Source organism: Komagataella phaffii, chromosome 1 (assembly GCF_000027005.1).
Source record: "Komagataella phaffii GS115 chromosome 1, complete sequence".
Classification (NCBI taxonomy): Eukaryota; Fungi; Ascomycota; class Pichiomycetes; order Pichiales; family Pichiaceae; genus Komagataella; species Komagataella phaffii.
The window spans coordinates 2,778,786-2,798,491 of record NC_012963.1 but is presented as its reverse complement, the minus strand read 5'-3'; the positions used below and the strand labels follow the sequence as shown (position 1 = coordinate 2,798,491).

The following is a 19,706-nucleotide window of genomic DNA, read 5'->3' as shown; positions in this document are numbered from 1 at the left end:
TAAGCCAACGGACAAACCTACTGGTAAGCCAACTGGTAAACCAACGGACAAACCAACGGGCAAGCCTACTGGTAAGCCAACTGGTAAGCCCACGGACAAACCAACTGGTAAACCTACCGGTAAGCCTACTGGTAAGCCAACGGACAAACCGACGGACAAACCTACCGATAAGCCAACTGGTAAACCAACGGACAAACCAACGGGCAAGCCTACCGATAAGCCGACGGACAAACCAACGGGCAAGCCCACCGGTAAGCCAACTGGTAAGCCTACCGGTAAGCCTACTGGTAAGCCTACTGGTAAACCAAAGGACAAACCAACAGGCAAGCCAACTGAGAAGCCCTCTGGTAAACCGATTCCAACTGTTCCTACCTCAACGGTCGTTCAATCCACACTTCACGGAAATAACACAACTACGGAGACAGTCGAATATGCCACAGAAGCCATACATAAGACGATTATTATAGAAGGAACTTCGACAGTCTTGACTATCCCTGCTCTTTTGGAACCTGAAGCCATTACACCAACTCCAGTGACCATAACTTCTGCCGTACACCCTGGTGCTGCAGACAATGAAGCTACCGAATATGTGACAGGAGCTATAGAGAAGACAGCCACCGTTGAAGGAACAATTACGGTCCTCACAATTTATACCCCGTTGGAAACCAAACAAGCTGGAAGGAAAACTAGTGATGAATTCAAAACAGTGGTTACTGATGTTTTAACAATCACCACTATAACCAGCGGCGCCGTCCCAGCACACGCTCCAATTCCTGGTACCGAATCAATTTCGATCAGCGACTCAGTTGTAGGCACTCAGTCACACAGTGCGCCTGTTACGCCAGCGATCGAACCACCAATTTCCACACAAGTGGCGGGCGCCAACGCTGTACATAGTACGGCAGTATACGGTGTCATAGCCCTTCTTATTAACATATTCTTCTGGTAAGATGTTAGATCCTACCACTATTATTTTTATTTATTGAAGCTGTTTTTTGTTTTGGCACTAAGTGTAGCCATATCTGGCATCTTTCGCGCATACATGCTTTTCACTCATCTGTCAAATTGTCCAGCTTTTCAACAGGACAGGAGATTGACAAAATCGCAGGCAAAGAAGGAAATCAGGCTCTTCTAGACGAAACTGTATCAGTTAAGCCTGAACCAAGAGCCTACAAAAAGCACTGCCTTATGTGAAGATCTAGAGGCAAAGTGTGAGAATCTATTCAAATAAATTAGGTCTACAATACTGTTCTTTTTTGTAGGGAGGAAAATTGTTCAAGAGAACACTTCCCTAAACCTTTCCTGAGTATGAGTGCGTCCCATGGTTTGCCACTGATTTTAGTTTTCAGAGCAAAAGAATTAGTCTGGCAACACGGGGTGTGGGCGTTATAGGTAAGACGCATGTTTATGCATGGAAGATTAACAACAAACTTTATTGTTGTGCCCCGCGAGGATTATACCCTAGATCAAAGACAAAATTACCCTTTTTGCATGTCTCGTTAGGAATTGCGGACGAATACGGCTCCATATGGCCTTATTATTTTTCTCTTTCAATATGGTCACGTGCTCACTGGTTACAACTTTCAAACATTGGGGGTGACTACAAACTACTGGCTCGTAATAATATTTGTTGGGGATGGCAACCATCGCAAGATAAACAAGGTTGAAAGGAAATAACTCGACAGATGATGAGCTCCTTGAAGTGAGTTGAATTTCAACAACCCCAATACCCAACATCTCCTAATGCACTCACACTGATGCATTTGTCGTATTTTGTTGACAGGGAGATGCCACGACAGTATAGCCGCTAAAAAGAAAGCCAAGATTGTCATGACAGTTTCTCTTTGTTGAACCTAAGTCTGAAACTTGTCGTAGCACACGTCAGCCTCCATGTTTGACCACTTAAACTTAAAACAAGTCTAAAAATAGCGACCAACTAGAGCTATAGTACACTTGAAACGACCACAGTTAGTTTCAAGATTTCAGTACGAGAAACCTCTCAAAATCCCAAGCCTAGATTCATTCTTTACCAAGAGACACCCAACGGCTCTATTTTCTTAGTATACTGTTTACTTTTCAGTGTTGAAAGGTGACGCTTTATCCTTGCTCAGCTTTTGATGATCAATAGGACATGTCCCAATGACGTTTCGCAACAGTGTAGAGCCTGGCCCAAACTTTAAGGGTAAGCCCAAGCTATCAATTGAAGTCATGCATTTCTAGCCCCAAATATTAACTAAGAATTATGGTCAGGAATCTCGGGATTAGCACTTTCGCAGAGTCTCGAATCAGTTTAGACCGAAAATCTGAAATGGGGTCACCAATTTTACTGCGCCAAGGAAGAACGCTGAAACGCATACGTCCCAAAATTGCATACAGACTGTTGGACGGAAGATACAAAAGCAGAAAAAAAATGTAAAAGCCTCATACTTGAATGCCATCTACAAAGAGGCATGATCAAGGTATTAATTAATTTGATAGTGCCAACACAACTAGTAAAGGGATCTTCGAGACGTCTAATGAACTCTCAACTCTGAAGGAGTAACTTCAAGAAAATTTTTGTTCCACCAAAACCAGGATGTTTTGGCCTGAAGGTGGAGCACGGTCCGCTACTCTCCTAGTCTAATCCACCAATGGGTACGAGACTACATACCATACCCTAAAATACTACTACCGAGGGGACCACGATAAGAGATGATCTTTTTTAGATGCATGAGATCGTAAGGTAGGCCCCCCGTGTTTATAGGTATTAGAATTCCCTCAACAAACTTATTATCTCCTTTTCAAGTAGTAATTTACTTTTTCCTACCCAAAAAATTATGCGTCGTTTAACACTTCATGCAGGCAACAATTCGCTAGATCGCCAGATTGCCTTTAGTTACGAGAGAAAGTCACAGAAAAAAATCCAAACATCTGTGAAGCGTCCCATTTACTATTGCTTAGCAGAGTTCTTTGACAGGCTAGTCCTTGGTCAATAACCCATTCTTCCTTCTTTATTGCAACCACAGGTGACGAAAAAGACTCACCTCTTAGTCTACTGCAAATGCGTGACTATGCATAGGCGGGCATACGAAAGAAAAAAATGTTCGTAAAGGGAAATGCGTTCTTTCGCTGATTACTAAAAAAGTTCTTTTTTTTTTTCTTCAGCAAGCCAGCGAACGACAAATAGTCAATCGCTGCAGAGACGGTGCATGTATTAACTTTGACGAATGCATGATGCCGGCATAATCTTTCCACAAAAGAAACGAGTGCAAATCGAAGCACGCAACTATTTTCACTTTCTTCGTTTTAGATGCAAACATGTATAAATAAGATCTTTTTCCCAAGTTTGTCGACCCCTATTTGCATTAATTGAAACTACAGTGACTGCACGATGTTATCCCTAACAAAACTTTTCATTGGTATAATATTAGGTGCCTTTGTCGCCGCAGAGCAGTCTGATGTCGAACCAGCATGTTATGCCAGACAGTGGGAGAACACATTCCCTCCCTCAAATATATACGTGTCTAGTGCAACTTGGGTTCGTGATAATGTCTACGATGTCACTCTTCGCTATGAAGCCGAGTCCTTGCATTTGAGGAGTTTGGGAGAGCTCAAAGTTATCGGCCTTAACTCTCCAGTATCTGGAACTAAAGTGGTGTACTCCCGAAACTCCAAGATTTATGAAATCAATGACCCTTCTAGTTGGTCAACTACAATCAGAGTGAATGCTAAAGATTCTGCTGACGGCTGCCATGTTGAGATGTATCCTTTCCAAATCCAAGTCGAATGGTGTCAAGCAGGCGCTGACACTGATGAATGCAGTTCCTGGCCATACCCTAGTGTCTACGATTATGACATTGGCTGTGATAACATGCAGGATGGAGTTTCTAGAAAGCACCATGCCGTTTACAGATGGCTCAAGCACTCTGTTTCTGGATGCTCAGCCGCCTCCACAGTTGCCGCTATCAGTTCTCAAACTACATCAAGCTCTCAAACTTCAACGAGTTCTCAGTCATCATCCAGTACTGCTATAAGCTCAGTGACTACCCAAACCACACAAACAACTACTAGTGGGGTCCCGATTTGGGGACAATGTGGTGGAAATGGCCACTCTGGGTCAACTAGTTGCGCCGAAGGAGTCTGCGTGTACGTGAACGACTGGTACTACCAATGCCAACCAGGTGCATCTACCACCACAACTTCCCAAGCATCTAGTAGCCAAGTATTCTCACAGTTAACTACCACCGAGGAGTCTATTTCCTCCGAGGAATCCATTGGACTGACCTCTACTGTGGAAACAACTTCCTCCGCAGAGGTCGTTGAATCGACTACTTCTGGTAACCAAGCAATCCCCACTATCGAGTTTGACGTCGAAATTGAATTTCCAGCGGCAGAGATAACAGAGGAGGAAACTACAGAAACAGAAGAACAAGTGCCACTTCATGGAAAATGTGGCGGTATTGGTCACACTGGCTCAACTACCTGCGCCAATGGTATCTGTACATACGTGAATGATTGGTATTACGAATGTCTTCCAAGAGAGGCTGAGTCCGAAGAAGAAGTCCCACTTTATGGTCAATGCGGTGGTATAAATTATTCTGGAGCAACTAAATGTGCAGAAGGAGTTTGTACCTATGTGAACGATTGGTATTATCAATGTCTCATAGGTCCTGCAACTGGTACACCGCAATCAACTTCCAGCACCGACAGTCAAAGTGTTTCTGAGTCATCCGCTGCTGAAGACTCTACGCCCACTGAGGAGGCTGAAGAATCAGCTGAGGAGTCTACCTCTACTGAAGATGCTGAGGAATCCACTGAAGATTTTGCTACTACTGAGGAGGTTGAGGAATCTACCTCTACTGAGGATGCTGAGGAATCCACCTCCACCGAGGAGGCTGAGGAATCTACCTCTACTGAGGATGCTGAGGAATCCACCTCCACCGAGGAGGCTGAGGAATCCACAGAGGAATCCACATCTACTGATGAGGTTGAGGAGTCTACTTCCACTGAGGAGGTTGAGGAATCTACTGAGGAATCCACTTCTACTGAGGATGCTGAGGAATCCACCTCCACCGAGGAGGCTGAGGAATCCACAGAGGAATCCACATCTACTGATGAGGTTGAGGAGTCTACTTCCACTGAGGAGGTTGAGGAATCTACTGAGGAATCCACATCTACTGATGAGGTTGAGGAGTCTACTTCCACTGAGGAGGTTGAGGAATCTACTGAGGAATCCACATCTACTGATGAGGTTGAGGAGTCTACTTCCACTGAGGAGGTTGAGGAATCTACTGAGGAATCCACTTCTACTGAGGATGCTGAGGAATCCACTTCCACCGAGGAAGCTGAAGAATCCACAGAGGAATCCACATCTACTGATGAGGTTGATGAATCTACCTCCACCGAGGAGGCTGAGGAATCCACTGAGGAATCTACCTCTACTGAGGATGCTGAGGAATCCACCTCCACCGAGGAGGCTGAGGAATCCACTGAGGAATCCACCTCCACCGAGGAGACTGAAGAATCCACTGAGGAATTGACTTCTACTGAAGAGGCTGAAGAATCCACTGAGGAACCCACATCTACTGATGAGGTTGATGAGTCTACGTCCACTGATGACGTTGATGAATCCACCTCCACTGAGGGCACTGAACAATTCAGTTCCACTGATGTTCCTCAGGGAAGACCAGGATTCGAGAATCCAACTGAAGAGGTTGAATCTTCTTCTACAGAGGAGTTCGAGGAACCAACTTCCACCGACGAAACTGACGAATCGACTGAGGAAGCCACTTCCACTGAGGAAGCAGAAGAATCTATCTCCACTGACGATGTTGAGCAATCTACCTCCGTAGAAGAAGCTGAGGAATCTACAGAAGAATCTACCTCCACCGAGGCTCTTGAGGAGTCTACTTCCACTGGCGACTTTGAGAATATTTCTGCCGTTGACGAAGAACTCGAGGAGTCTACTGAAGAATCTACGTCCACTGAAGAGGTTGAGGAATCTACCTCTACTGAGGATGCTGAGGAATCCACCTCCACCGAGGAGGCTGAAGAATCCACTGAGGAATCCACTTCTACTGAGGATGCTGAGGAATCCACCTCCACCGAAGAGGCTGAAGAATCCACTGAGGAATCCACTTCTACTGAGGATGCTGAGGAATCTACTTCCTCTGATGAGGTTGAGGAATCCACTTCCACCGAAGAGGTTGAAGAATCTACTGAGGAATCCACTTCTACTGAGGATGCTGAGGAATCCACCTCCACCGAGGAGGCTGAAGAATCCACTGAGGAATCCACTTCTACTGAGGATGCTGAGGAATCCACCTCCACCGAGGATGCTGAAGAATCTACCTCTACTGAATATGTTGAGGAATCAACTTCAATCCCTTCTTCAACATCCGAGCCATCTCTTTCAACTTCAATTTCTCCATCTTCCTCTAGTTCATTTGAGACTGCCACTGTTACCACCGATGTGTCAACAACAGTACTTACAACCACCGATTGTGGCGAGCAGACTTGTTACAAATCTTTAATCATAACCGGTGTTACTGAGAAAACCATTACAACCAGTGGAAGAACCACAGTCATCACCACATACTGTCCTTTGCCCACTGAGACTGTCATTCCAACTCCTGTCGTTGTCACATCCACTATCTATGCGGATGAGACAATTACTGAGACTACATGCTATGTCACTGGTGCTATCGAAAAGACTGTTACTGTCGGTGGATCCCCAACTGTCGTGACTGTTCACACTACTCTACCAATCGAAGCCATAAAACCAACTCCAGTCACTGTTACTTCTACCATTTATGCAGATGAGACTGTTACAAAGACTACATGTTATGAAACTGGTGCCATAGAAAAGACGTACACAATTGGAGGATCATCTACTATTGTTACAATTCACACTCCTCTTTCCACTGTGCAGCCAACTCCAGTCACTGTTACTTCTACCATCTATGCAGATGAGACTGTTACAAAGACTACATGTTATGTAACGGGTGCTATAGAGAAGACGTACACAGTTGGAGGATCTGCTTCTGTCGCCACAGTTTACACCCCTCTGCCAACTGAACCAAGCAAGACATCAATTGTAACTTTAACATCTGTCATCTCCAACAGTGGATCCCACCCGTTGACAACTTCCATTGTGACCGGAGCCGTAGAAAAGACAATCACAGTTGATGGAACAGCCTCCATAGTCACAGTTCACACTCCTATTGCTTCTGTTTACTCAAGCGCACATGAACATTCAAAGGTTACTAAAGCTATTACACCATCAACAACTACTATCATTAGAGACGTTTGCGATTCTCACTCCTGCACTCAAGCTACTATTGAGACTGGTGTAGTTTCCAAAACTATCACCATCGGACAATCTGTTACAACTGTGGTACCATCATATGTTCCTTTGGAACATGAACAACAGGAAGTACACACTACCGCTGCCACTCCAGTTGATTCAAGTGTCCACTCTCAATCAGGAAGCCCAGTTCCACCTGCCATTACAACACAATCTTACAGCGCTCAAGCGTCATCAGTTCCAGTTGCTTCTTATTACGAGGGCTCTGCCAATAATCTGGTGTTTTCAGTGGCTAGTGGAGTTGCGGCATTGATTGTTAATGCATTGTTCTTATGATCACTTATGAACACTTCTCCTGTATATTTACTCATCTAGACTTTTTAATTAATTCTTATTTTCAATAACATAAGACCGTAAACTCCAGTAAGACCTCTTTCCTCCCCTTAGGAACTCTCCTTATCTGGTAGCTTATTTTGGATGGGTATTTCCTCAGTGCATGAATATGCAGAGGTATATTCGTTGGAAATTGCCTACGGAACTGAGTACCAGCTGCAAATGGTAAGGGACTTTTGCAGCTGGAACGGCCCGACTAAAAAATTCTTTGGGATACAGCGAACTGATATTAAACAACTGTGTGACCTTTCGCTTTTGAACATTCTAACCACCCATATGTGTCAGCTACATGCTTCGCCTTTCCAGATGCCCAAATACGCTGATTCTGTTGTTTTGTTGCTGACAAACCAGAAAATTCTGGACAGCAATATAGGCGTGCATCGACAAATCTCAAATGTGACACTTTCTGCAGTCTTTTTTCTTCACGAATATTATGCATGCGTATATGCCTATTTACATCTTACATGGAATATTAGTACTTATAGAGCCGAGCTTTTGACAACCAAGACATACAAAATCTTAGCTTAGTCTTCTAGGTGTTTTCTCCTCTGAATCACGAAGATTTGACTACCTAGTTTCAATATCGTTAGCTGGTTGCTAAAAAAAAAATGAAACAACGTCAGGGTCTGGACAGTAGTGAATTGGTTGCATGTGGATTTGTTTTGGTTCGGTTAATTTTTTCCCTGTATCGTTCCAGTACTCCGGAATGAAATTCCTAAATTGAGTTTCTTTTTTCGAAGGGCGGTCATAGCCACTTTTGGTAACCCAATACTTGATGCACAACTTGCATGCTTCTGCAGCTCTTTGGATTTATGGCCCGACACAAAACTTCGCCCACCGCTCGACAATTTTGGAAGTAATTGTTTCTCTGGACTGAAGGCAAATATATTATTGTTTTCTTTTCCACCCTGCCTTGAAGTAATAGACTTCGCAATTTGTCGTTACAAACCTACGATTTATCTGCCTGTAAGATTGACCTGCCTAGTAAACCAGGAAACCAAAAACATAATAAAGGAGTAGCTTTCTCAAAGCTGGGCGTCTTATTTTGAATTTTTGTTTCTTTTTTTGAATTCATTTTAACCATGTTGTCCTTGGTTGCCACTTTTTTTTTGATTAGGTAAGGTTGTGTAACGTGTTATTGAACTAGATGAGTCAGTAATTCTAACTAGAGGTTGGTGGCAACAAAACTACCATCGCTTCAAGTCCATACTTCTTTTGCAACGTAAATACTAGTCTAAAAGCTATATCTGAAGTATTTACTGGGGGGAAAGTGGCACTGGAGTTCCAAATTTCCTTTAAGGCCTGAGAGGACACAGTCAATACAAATGTTTCCATTTGTGGTATCAACCAGACCGCTTCATGGGCCACTGAAGTCAGGTATTTGCCTGTATAAACGCTGTTGTCAAAATTGTGAATCTGTGATGTTTCTGGCTTGATTGACTCGAACTTCGAAATGTAGTATCAACGTTGGATGCGAAACACTGGTAAATGGAACGCTCATCTGCCAAATCTCCAGAACCCTAAGCGTACACTTTCATGCCTGATGGTCCAAAATGAAGCTGTATTGGGTGTTTGACCTGTATTAGAGAGATATTTCTTGAGCAAGATATAGTTGAGCTGGTATATGAATATGAAGCTGAGTCTGCGAACCAACCTCTCATCGTCTGTGACGCATCGTGCTTGCAGCTACTCATGAAGTCAATTTTTGATAAAGAGATATACGCTCAGCATACATTTCTTTGCCATCCTTTAGTAGCTTGAGAAGTGACGGTGGTGTCAAATCATTCAATGGATTAGCCTCACGAACAATGTCGCCTTTTGAGACCCAAATTGAGCCTAAATGCTTTCAAACTACCAGTACAGGAAATAGGTCCAGGATCCATGAAAACTCAGTTGGTCCTAGCTTTGGATTGAAAGTCCTTTTAATTTTGCAACGTTCAGATTCACTTTAAGAACACCCTGGCGTAGTGTTAGATCTCGCATTTTCTAAGCATGATCAGCTTGACAGACGCATTCTGTCTCAGCGCGAAAACCATTTGGGATTATGACTATTAGTCTCTCCTCGTCCACTTGCAACTCTGTTGGGATGGACTTGATAATCACTATAATCAAGTTCTGCGACTTCTGTGTTGGCAGATCAGGAGCACACGATTCCAAGAAGTCATGTATAGTACTTTAGGCTTACGATTGCCTTGAGAGGACCCGAAGTCAAACACATGAAAGTGCGAGCCAGAAGACTTTGAAACTTGAGAGCCACGTAGTCCGCTACTTCAAGCGTCCAACGTGTATTGTCACAACTGCTGCGATACACGAAATCACGAGAAATTCAAGTCAAGCCATTAAAATACAATAAAAAAACTAAAAAAAACAACAAATCAAACAACACAACTTTCTTAATTTATCAGGCCGAGAGTCTCCTCCTTGATTTCTCCGTTTTTGTTAGAATCCTGCTCCTCTTCTTTTCCCAAGTTCCCCAAACTATTGAGCTTTCCCAGGTAAGACCTGGAGAGGACGGCCGAGAGACTGCTGTTGTTAGACCCGATAGTGTTATCTCCGTGCTCAATTAGCTTGCTCTGCAACGTTAAAGTGTAATCCCTGAGAGTCATTATTTCATTTTTGAGATTTTGGATAATGTCTCTGTAATGATCCACTAATTGAGCCTTCTTCTCCAGTTCTTGAAACTGTTCTTCCCTCTTCTTTCGGAATACCTGTTGCGCCTTTCTATTTTGCTCAGCACGTTTGGTGTTGACCACCTTTTTACCACTGGAGGAGGTTCTTTGAGTGGTAGTCGGTCTTGGGGGTCCAGAGGATGCAGTTGGACCTACCACCGAATTAACCTCTACTCCAGCATTCTTCAATAATGCGATGGCATCGTGTTGGTCAACTTCTTGCTTTGAAGAATGAGCAACAGCAGCAGCAGCTAAGTTACCAACGTCAAAATGGCTTTCGCCAGCCGGTTTCGATCGAGCTGTAGGTTTCTGTACACCGCCTTTAATAGTCATCTCTTTATTGACTTCTTATCTACTCCACCTTTAGATGTTTTCAATTGGGGACTTATGTAAGAGATGACAAAGCAATCTCCAAGTTGACGGTTTTCAAGGAGAAAAAAAACGCGCAAAAAAGGTCACATGACTGGACACATAGGAATCACAGGATGGGGATTACAGGATGGGGATTAGAGGTTGAACTAGGCAGACATAGTGGAGTTGAAATGGCATCTGACTCTGGAAGGCCTGAGGGTCGAAGGGGGTTTTTTAGCAGGCCATCGTAGATAGTAATTTCTTGCTAATTATGATTTATTTTCTTAGTAACAGGTAATGGTGCTGAGGAGTCAAGTTAACAGTTGATACCATTTACGATACCAAAGTATCAAGAGAGACAAAACGGGCAGAGGTCAACAGAGTCCATACAACCCAACTACTGGTCTTTTGATTTTTTTTCTTGTTGATTGTCAATCGTAATAACTTAACTAGGGCGGCCTGAAGACGACCCAATGGCCTCTTCAATTGCGGCGAAACACTGTGGCAGTGTCGAAGAAATAAACTCTACCAATCAACTACAGCTCACTATTACTAATATAAGTATTGTCAAACCATTGAACCGGGAAAATTCCCATTATCGATTTTCAATTACTTAATCGTGTATGAAGAACCCTCAGTTTACTTCCCCGATGTCAGTCATCTTATGACGGGTGGCTATGCCAACGAGCCCGTACAGGCGTTAACTCTTTAAGACCCTGAACTTCTTAATTTTATTGAAGACGCAAGAAGTCAAGTACAGTGACTCATCTACCCCAGAATTGAAAGAGTCTGGTAATCTACTAAGACCTACGTTAAAAGAGAGATCTCTAAGCAACCATTTACACTGAAAGTCCCCTCAAACTTCTTATCTAAAGCCTCTCAATTGTTCTCCAAGTGACTAACTCTCCTCAAATTGAGACTGTAGTTTATACGAGAGATAGCCACACCGCATTAAGAAGGTGATACCTGCCACTCATCGAACTTCCTATTTGGGTATGCAGATGCGAAAGGACCCCATTAGCAAGAAAAGAACTACTTCTTGAGGGTCTTCTATGATCGGTTGACTAATTAATTTCTGTCCTTAAATAGCACACTCAATTCACCTCTAACCGGCTCTATAGCCACTTTTGATCCTTTGCACTTTACATGTCTTCGGAAAAGGAGAGTCCCTCTGAGTCAAAGTCCTCTCAAGTTCTGAATATCCCAAAGAATGAGAGAGTCCGTTTGACAGTGAGAAATCTTCAAGTAACACTCAAAGCCCAAAAAAAGAAACAATCTCTTCTAAAGAGGCTGAGAAAGTCTGAAAAAGACAACACCATTGATGAGGAAGCGCTTCCTCAAAAGAAGATCATTTCCAATGTGAACCTTGACCTGAAGGAAGGTGAACTGATAGCGATCCTAGGTGCCTCGGGAAGTGGGAAGACAACTTTGCTAAATACCTTATCACAAAAAGTCACAAAGAATAAAAGTTTTCTGTTCAGTGGTATGATCAAATACAATGAGAATACTGACATTGAAAGAATCAGACATGCTTACATGTCCCAAACCGATTTCTTTCTACCAAATTTGACCGTTTACGAAACCTTGGATTACGCTGCCAAGCTGAAATTACCCCGTAACTATACTAATGCAGAAAGAACAGAGCTAGTAGAAAGTATCTTGGTTGAACTAGGGCTGGACAGAATTCGTGAGTCGATCATCTGTAATTCGTTTGGATCAATTTATATTTCTGGAGGTGAACAGAGGCTAGTAAGCATGGCCCTGCAGTTGTTGAACAAACCTGGATTATTGTTTTTGGATGAGCCTACTACGGGACTGGATGCCACCAGCTCTTTCAGAATTATCACAGCCCTTCATAAATTGTCCAGAAACTTTGGTATGACCATTGTACTCACTATTCATCAACCACGTTATGAGATCCTTGAACAGATTGACAGGATCTGCATTCTGACGAGAGGTTGCAGAGTCATCTATAATGGCTCCCCATTAAACTCTATTGAATACTTCAAGAATATTGGACACGATATTCCAAGAAATGTCAACCTTACTGACTATCTTCTGGACATTTCTTGTAAGGACTCATCTTCCCCCGAGAACGAGTCTCAAAGTTTGGCCAGAATTGAATATCTGGCTTCCAAATGGGAGAAACATGAACCGTCAACTTTGGATGAAGGTGTAGAAGTTATGGACTCTTTTACACATTCTTCCAACTCGGAAAAAGCACTCACAGAAATCGAAAAGAGAATCACTCTTATCAAACAGATTAGAATTTTGACTAAAAGGACGTTCATACTTTCACTTAGAGATAGAGGTTCCATGCTCACGTTTAATTTTTCTATTTTAATAATGGGAGTTGCTTGCGGTTGGTTGTTCTTCAAGCCTCCCGCAGACTTGGGAGGAATAAGATCCATTGTTTCTCAAGTTTATGTTGTACTGGAACTTATTGGTTTCGTGCCAATGATTTTAGAAATAACGAGGCTTTGGGATTTCGATGGTCAAGCTTTTCTCAGGGAAAATAGTGAAGGTTATGTGTCTGTGACCGGATGGATAATAAGTCGAAGATTAGCAAAGTTCCCCATTGAGGATTTCCCTACTTCCATTTTCTTTGCTCTAATAACATATTTTATGTTTGGGCTTCGAACAGACAATGGAGCTTCGAACTTCCTGATCTACTTTGTCGTTACCTTATTTGTCAATCTATGTGCTGTTGCGTTGGCTACTCTATGTTTTGCTGTTGGATCTGACTTTGCTTCTTCAAGTTTGATGTGTAATGTGATCTACCAATTGCAAAATTCCTCGTGTGGTTACTTCATCAACGCCAAAACTATGCCGGTGTATGTCAGATGGCTGAAATATTGTGCACATTTCTGGTACGCATTTGGATGTTTAATGTCGAACCAGTTTACTGATTGGATGGGAGATTGTCCAACCGAAGGGGATGCCTGTGTGGAGTACTCGGGAATATACCAACTGGAAATCTTTGGATTTGGAGAAAATTGGATTACTCTACCAATTTGTGTCTTATTAGCGTTCTTTTTAGGAACTTTGGTTCTCTCTGGATTTATTCTAAGATACAAGAACACTGAAGTTTCGATGTCCAAAGAGATCACTTCCAACATGTTTTCCAAAAGGAGCAAGGATAGGAAGAAACATGAGGAGAAGGATGTTCCAGCTGATGATAATTTTCATGCCATTTCAACTGCAAGACGAGAGATTTCCTTGAATCTTTACGTTAGCAATGTCTCCTTATACGTCTATCCTTCCAGATTGAACCTAGGTGTGTTTACAATTCTCTGGAAGTACATTAATAACCGGTATTTGAAGTTTGGTGTTGAAAAAGTGGAAAACACTCCCAAGAGCGCAAAATCCAAGCGATTATTGACCAATGTCAATGCTAAATTTATTCCTGGAAGGTTGAACGCTATCATGGGTCCGTCTGGATCAGGAAAATCCACTCTGCTTAACTATATTGCAGGACGACTATCTAAGGAGAGCAACTTTTACACCACAGGTGAGGTCATTGTTAATGATATTGCCATGAGAAGCATGGATAAACCTTTAAAAAAATTGTGCTCCTATGTTCTGCAAAATGATTCCGCATTGATTCCTACGTTGACAGTGAGAGAAACCGTTCACTTTCAAGCTCAATTGAGATTGCCAAAGGAGAAACAAATCGATGGAGGCATAGATAGAATCATCGATGACCTTTTGTTGAAATTTGGGTTGTTGGACTGCCAAAATATTCCTATTGGTGATGATTACACTAAGGGCATTAGTGGAGGTGAGAGAAAAAGAGTTTCCATTGTAGTGCAGTTACTGGATGATAGTAAAATTTTACTTCTGGATGAGCCGACATCCGGACTTGATTCCTTTACAAGCTCTTCCATTTTGTCAACTCTAGAAGAATATGCTATAGAGCAGAATAAGCTTATAATCATGACTATTCATCAACCAAAGAAGGAGATTTTTGAAAAGTTTGGAAATGTCGTGTTATTGGCTAGAGGAGGTTACGTCGTTTACAACGACAGCGCCGTAAAGATCGCCGATTACTTTTCTAGCCTGGGTTACGATGTCCCTCCAATGACTAACGTTGCTGACTTTGTGCTTGATATGGTTTCTAACAATATCGACGAGAGACCTGAAGAAAGTGATGCTAGACTGAGACGTTTAGTGGAAACCTGGCAAGAGAACCATGAGTCTGATTTCCAAAGGGTTCAGACTAACACCACTATCAAAATCAGCAATGAAGATCAGTTCGACGCCCAATTTTCTCATTTATACCAAAACCGGGCTGCAGATAACGTTTCGTTGCCTGTACTGATCAAGCGATTAACATTGACCACTTTCAGAGATCAAGGAGTCGTAGCTGCTCGATTATACCAGGTGATGGCGTTATGTGTCATCCATGCTCTATTCTATGCTCCTCTGAAAAATGGTGCTGATGGTATTTCCAACCGATTGGGTTTGATCTTTCAAGTTCTGAACCTTTATTATGCCGGCTTCATTAATAACATCAGCTTGTTTCCACAGGTCAAGCAGCTGCTGTACAACGAATGGGAGGATCAGATCTACTCTTTGGAATCTTTCTTTGCTTCATACTTTTTGCTGGAAATTCCATTCGAACTATTTTGTTCATTTCTCTACGCAGTGTTCCTGGTGATGGTTATTGGGCTTCCAAGGACCGCTGGAATGCTCTTTACCACCTTCTACGCCTCGTTTGTTGCTATGAACTGCGGTGAGTCTTTTGGTATTCTATTCAATACACTGTTCAACAAATTGGACGTGGCCATCAACGTGCTTTCCAACTGTTTGATTATAGGAATCTTCATGGCAGGAGTGATGTCGATCCATATGCCAGAATTCTTTAAGGCTTGGAACTGGATCAACCCTTTAAAGTACATAGTGGGAGTGGTTGCCAAACTAGGGTTTGCAGGTCAGACTTTCAAATGTGAGATTGGAGATGAATGTGCCTTATCTACTGGGGACGATGTATTGAGATACTACCGGTTGGACCATAATTTTTCTGCTTTCATGGGAGCACTAGCTGTTTGCTTCGTGGTGTATCGGTTCGTCAGTTACGTCTTCCTTGCCATTCGGCTAAAAATGAGTTAGTATTGTCATTTATAAACGTTGCGTACTACTTGTAATTCAATTAATAGCATCTTTTGAACGGGTCAATCGTTAGTAGATGCTACGCAGTGCCTCTGATCGCACCTCGCAGAGCCCCTTGCCTATCTCGTCCAGCAACCTCCCGCCAAACTACTCATGGCCATTACCTAATAACCACCGCGAATTATGCTATCTAATTAATCTATCGTAAAAGCAGCAACTAAAACCCAACAAACTAACCATCCTACCCCTCACACCCTGTCCAACTTTCGTTAACCAAGCAAAACAGATATTCTCCACCATCAAATGTTAGCATTAGTACGCATTTCAACCCTGCTTCTGCTTGCCTTAACCGCATCTGCGTCTCTGATACCTTTTCAGGGTAAATTGACATTCCCCGGTCAAGACCTCAAGCCAGTCCCAGGTGACTCCCCCATCGCCAACTGTGACGTCTCCCAGAAACAACTTTTAACCCTGAAAGAGGTAGACTTGTCTCCAAATCCTCCTCAAAGGGGTGTTAATCTGACCATCACCGCCATAGGAGATTTGGATGTTGCCGTCACCGAAGGCGCCTACGTTGAAATCGATGTTACTTATGGCTACATTAAATTAATTCATCAGACATTCGACATCTGCAGCGAGATCCAGAATGTCGACTTGGAATGCCCTCTAGACAAAGGCCATTACGAGCTAACGAAAGAAGTGGAGATCCCTCAGCAGGTCCCTCCAGGCAAGTACACAGTCTTTGCTCGTGCCTTCACGGCAGATGACAAGTTTATCACCTGTCTTACCGGCTCGGTTGAGTTTGGCCCTGAAAACTTTAGTTTCTTCTGAAACATACAGGACGAAAGAAAACGGTGTTCAGCCCCGACATCTCCTATCGAAGGAGTAAGCAGGTGAGATGTTTCAATATCGGCTTCCGTATTCCTCCTACTGGCGTTTTTTTTTGCAATTTCTGCAATTAAACCATGTTATGCTGGGCATCGCGAACGTTGGCGTTGGAACTGAGCTAGTTATTCCGGTCACTCAGCAAAACGAGAAAGAGGGGCTGAGGTGAGAGAGTACGTGAGTTTGAAAAGAGACGCGTTACTACAGTGAAACGATTGTCTAGAGCATGAAAAAGTGAAATGAATTTCATTATCACAAACTTATCTATAAAAAAAAGTAAAAAATCACCCAATTACCACCGAAAGTGGCCATATTTCCCTTCGCAAAAATGGTAAACAAAAAGTCCTTTCCCCTCTTTCTCGCCGGAAAATCTCTCTCGGAAAAACATCTTCCATTACGAGAAAAGGGAACAAAAATAAGAAACTCGCATGCGGCTCTATTGCTCGACTCTTCTAAAAATATTTATATACAACAAAACGTGCTCTTCCTCTTTGTAGCCTTAACCTTCTTATCGCATTATAAACCCACAACAAGGCTTAATGACGTTCTTCAGGCGTTCTTTGCAATCGTCCAAAAGCAACTCAACAACCAGCATATCCTCGTTGTACGCCACTCCAAACAGCGTCGACACTCTGACGCCCGAGTTTGTGCCGGAGGTGATCGATGACGAGTTGAACAGTCTGCATTTCAAATTCACAAACTTTGCACTCGACGATGAGGTCGTCGATATCGCTTCAGAAACTGCCACCGAGGCCTCCGGCGTGGCAACCATGAAAACTTCGCCATCCTTGCGCACTGGCTCCGACGTCAAATGGTGTGTGCTACTTGTCGGACTTCCTGCTAGTGGCAAATCCACCGTTGTTCGTCAGCTCAAGCAGTATCTAACAACCGGAACCAAGCAAAAATGCAGAGTTGAGATATACAACGCCGGGAATGTGCGCCGGTCGCAGCACCCGAAGAGAGCAGATAGTGGATTTTTCGAGTTCGGCTCTACTTCAACAAACGGAAGATTGCGAGAAACGTTCGCAAGAGACACTCTGGCTATGCTATTGGGAGACTTGCAAAATGACCACGTTGACATAGGCATCTTGGACGCAACTAACTCGACGCGTGAAAGAAGAAAGTCTTTGCTGGAGCAAATTCATGCTGTATCACCATCTACCAATATCCAAACATTGATCCTGGAAGTTCAGTGCACTAATAAGTCTATGCGTCGTTTCAACATCGAGAGGAAAGCCCAGAATGCAGACTATATTCATATTCCTCGAGACGTTGCCGTTAAAGATTTCTTCAACCGTGTCCAAGTTTACGAGTCACACTTTGAACCTGTCTCTGCTCAGGAGTTAGCCTCTTTAAAATTACCATATTTATCAATGATCAACGTTGGTGAAGAAATCATTTACAACTTCGAAAACGCAAAGCAAACTGACTTTTCATTAGAAGATCCTATATTCCTTTTGATATGTTCATTCGTTACGGAATACCGGACCCAATACGCCCCCACATACCTGATGACGTTAAAATCATTCTATGCCAGTGAGTATGCCCCATTAGTGAGCACTCCCTTAGCTTTTGCTGCAACCTCCGCTGAGACAGCTTCCACACAGTGACTTAAATATAATAGAACGTAAATAGAGAAATTTGATTAGAAACTTCGTTATGCTTATTGCCCCCATTGGCCTTGACCTAAACCAGGCAAAGATTCCATCCTGTTTTGAGTTGGTGCATCCTTCCTTTCTTCCGTTGGCTGCCCCTGGCTGTCCAACTCGTAGTACCAGGTTGTTCCAGACTTCTCATTAGTATAAGTAGTGTCTTTGAAAGCGTAAGGGTCATTGGGTCTGTTTCGACACCAGAATCTTACACTACGATCTGTTCCTGCTGTTGCCAGCAAATGGCCTAAGGGATGGTACTCGATACAGTTAACAGATTTTTCATGTGCATAGGGAATTTTGTGATAAAATTCCATGTTTTGCTCTTCTTGCCCACGGAGGGTATCATCCAGAAGATAATAATTCATTGAACCGTCGTACCCTCCGCTGGTCAAAAGGTTACCATGGATGGGGTTCCACGAAATACATGAAACGTCAGACTCATGGGATTTGTTGACGTAGACGTCGTTCATTTTCCGCAGGTCGAATACACGGATTGACCTATCTCTTCCACCGCTCGCCAGTAATCTTTTCGTGGACGACTCTGTATTTTGAAACCTTGTTGCTGTAATCGTATGCTTGAAACCATGAAGTGTAGCTATGCATTTTCCGGGACTTGTTCTTGGGTCCCATAGTTTAAGTAGGTTGTCTTTTGAGCCACTGACAATCAGTCCTAGGTCAGGATGCCAGTCACAGGATTTAACGTCCCAATGGTGGCCAGCCAAAACGGATTCTTGTAGCCCATTGTTGAAGTTCCATATTTTCAGCGTATTGTCATCTGAACAACTGACAAATTTGGAATCATTTGGACTGAAACAAACATCTCTGATAGCATCAGAATGGGCACCTTTGATAATGTTGACATTGTTAAAATTAGGCTGCCAATACTTGATGGTCCCATCTTGATCTGCACTAAGCAGCCATTCTTTATTGTATGAATATTTTATAGCTGTGATGGCACTCTCATGTGCTTGCATGATAGTTTCAAAATTGAAGGTCATACCGTTCCATAGTGTGAACTCACCACTATTACTTCCCGACAGGACTCTACGACCTTCTGGAGTCCACGAAATGGCCTGAATAGCATGCTTGGCTTTGTTAGCACTCAAATGCACAAACTTACCAGGTAAATTGACGGCCGGATAACGAGGATACGCTTTAGGAGGCAAAAGATCTATCAAATAAGAGGATTCTGGTCGAACTATCCCCAAGTGTTGAAACTTTTTGTTCGGCTTTGTAACTCCTAACGATCGCAATATGTGCCATCTTCCCATGGGATTGCCATGATCAACCGTTCTTCTATGGGCGACCTTACGCTCCTCTTCTTCTGACATCGAGAGGGAAGGGCAATGGAGTATGAGC

At 43.0% G+C, this 19,706-nt stretch overlaps 7 protein-coding genes across 7 annotated transcripts; 4 read left to right on the top strand and 3 right to left on the bottom strand.

The window, feature by feature from the left end:
- Positions 1-1,607: 1,607 nt before the first annotated feature.
- On the bottom strand, positions 1,608-2,210 carry PAS_FragB_0069 (Hypothetical protein; the record flags this gene model as incomplete). The annotated part of the gene is made up of 2 exons (XM_002490835.1): positions 1,608-1,842; positions 2,074-2,210. 2 exons carry the CDS (start codon positions 2,208-2,210, stop codon positions 1,608-1,610), a joined length of 372 nt encoding a protein of 123 aa, XP_002490880.1.
- Positions 2,211-3,370: 1,160 nt separating this feature from the next.
- On the top strand, positions 3,371-7,621 carry PAS_FragB_0067 (Mucin-like protein; the record flags this gene model as incomplete). The annotated part of the gene is made up of 1 exon (XM_002490834.1): positions 3,371-7,621. The coding sequence occupies one exon, from the start codon at positions 3,371-3,373 to the stop codon at positions 7,619-7,621; it is 4,251 nt and encodes a 1,416-aa protein (XP_002490879.1).
- Positions 7,622-10,071: 2,450 nt separating this feature from the next.
- On the bottom strand, positions 10,072-10,680 carry PAS_FragB_0066 (Putative transcription factor; the record flags this gene model as incomplete). Its single annotated transcript, XM_002490833.1, has 1 exon — positions 10,072-10,680. The coding sequence occupies one exon, from the start codon at positions 10,678-10,680 to the stop codon at positions 10,072-10,074; it is 609 nt and encodes a 202-aa protein (XP_002490878.1).
- A 1,164-nt stretch (positions 10,681-11,844) lies between these two features.
- Positions 11,845-15,810, top strand: PAS_FragB_0065 (Putative ABC transporter; the record flags this gene model as incomplete). The annotated part of the gene is made up of 1 exon (XM_002490832.1): positions 11,845-15,810. The coding sequence occupies one exon, from the start codon at positions 11,845-11,847 to the stop codon at positions 15,808-15,810; it is 3,966 nt and encodes a 1,321-aa protein (XP_002490877.1).
- A 303-nt stretch (positions 15,811-16,113) lies between these two features.
- On the top strand, positions 16,114-16,641 carry PAS_FragB_0077 (Phosphatidylglycerol/phosphatidylinositol transfer protein; the record flags this gene model as incomplete). Its single annotated transcript, XM_002490831.1, has 1 exon — positions 16,114-16,641. The coding sequence occupies one exon, from the start codon at positions 16,114-16,116 to the stop codon at positions 16,639-16,641; it is 528 nt and encodes a 175-aa protein (XP_002490876.1).
- A 593-nt stretch (positions 16,642-17,234) lies between these two features.
- On the top strand, positions 17,235-18,305 carry PAS_FragB_0064 (6-phosphofructo-2-kinase; the record flags this gene model as incomplete). Its single annotated transcript, XM_002490830.1, has 1 exon — positions 17,235-18,305. The coding sequence occupies one exon, from the start codon at positions 17,235-17,237 to the stop codon at positions 18,303-18,305; it is 1,071 nt and encodes a 356-aa protein (XP_002490875.1).
- Positions 18,306-18,358: 53 nt separating this feature from the next.
- PAS_FragB_0063 (Polyadenylation factor subunit 2) lies at positions 18,359-19,678 on the bottom strand (the record flags this gene model as incomplete). The annotated part of the gene is made up of 1 exon (XM_002490829.1): positions 18,359-19,678. One exon carries the CDS (start codon positions 19,676-19,678, stop codon positions 18,359-18,361), a length of 1,320 nt encoding a protein of 439 aa, XP_002490874.1.
- Positions 19,679-19,706: the final 28 nt, after the last annotated feature.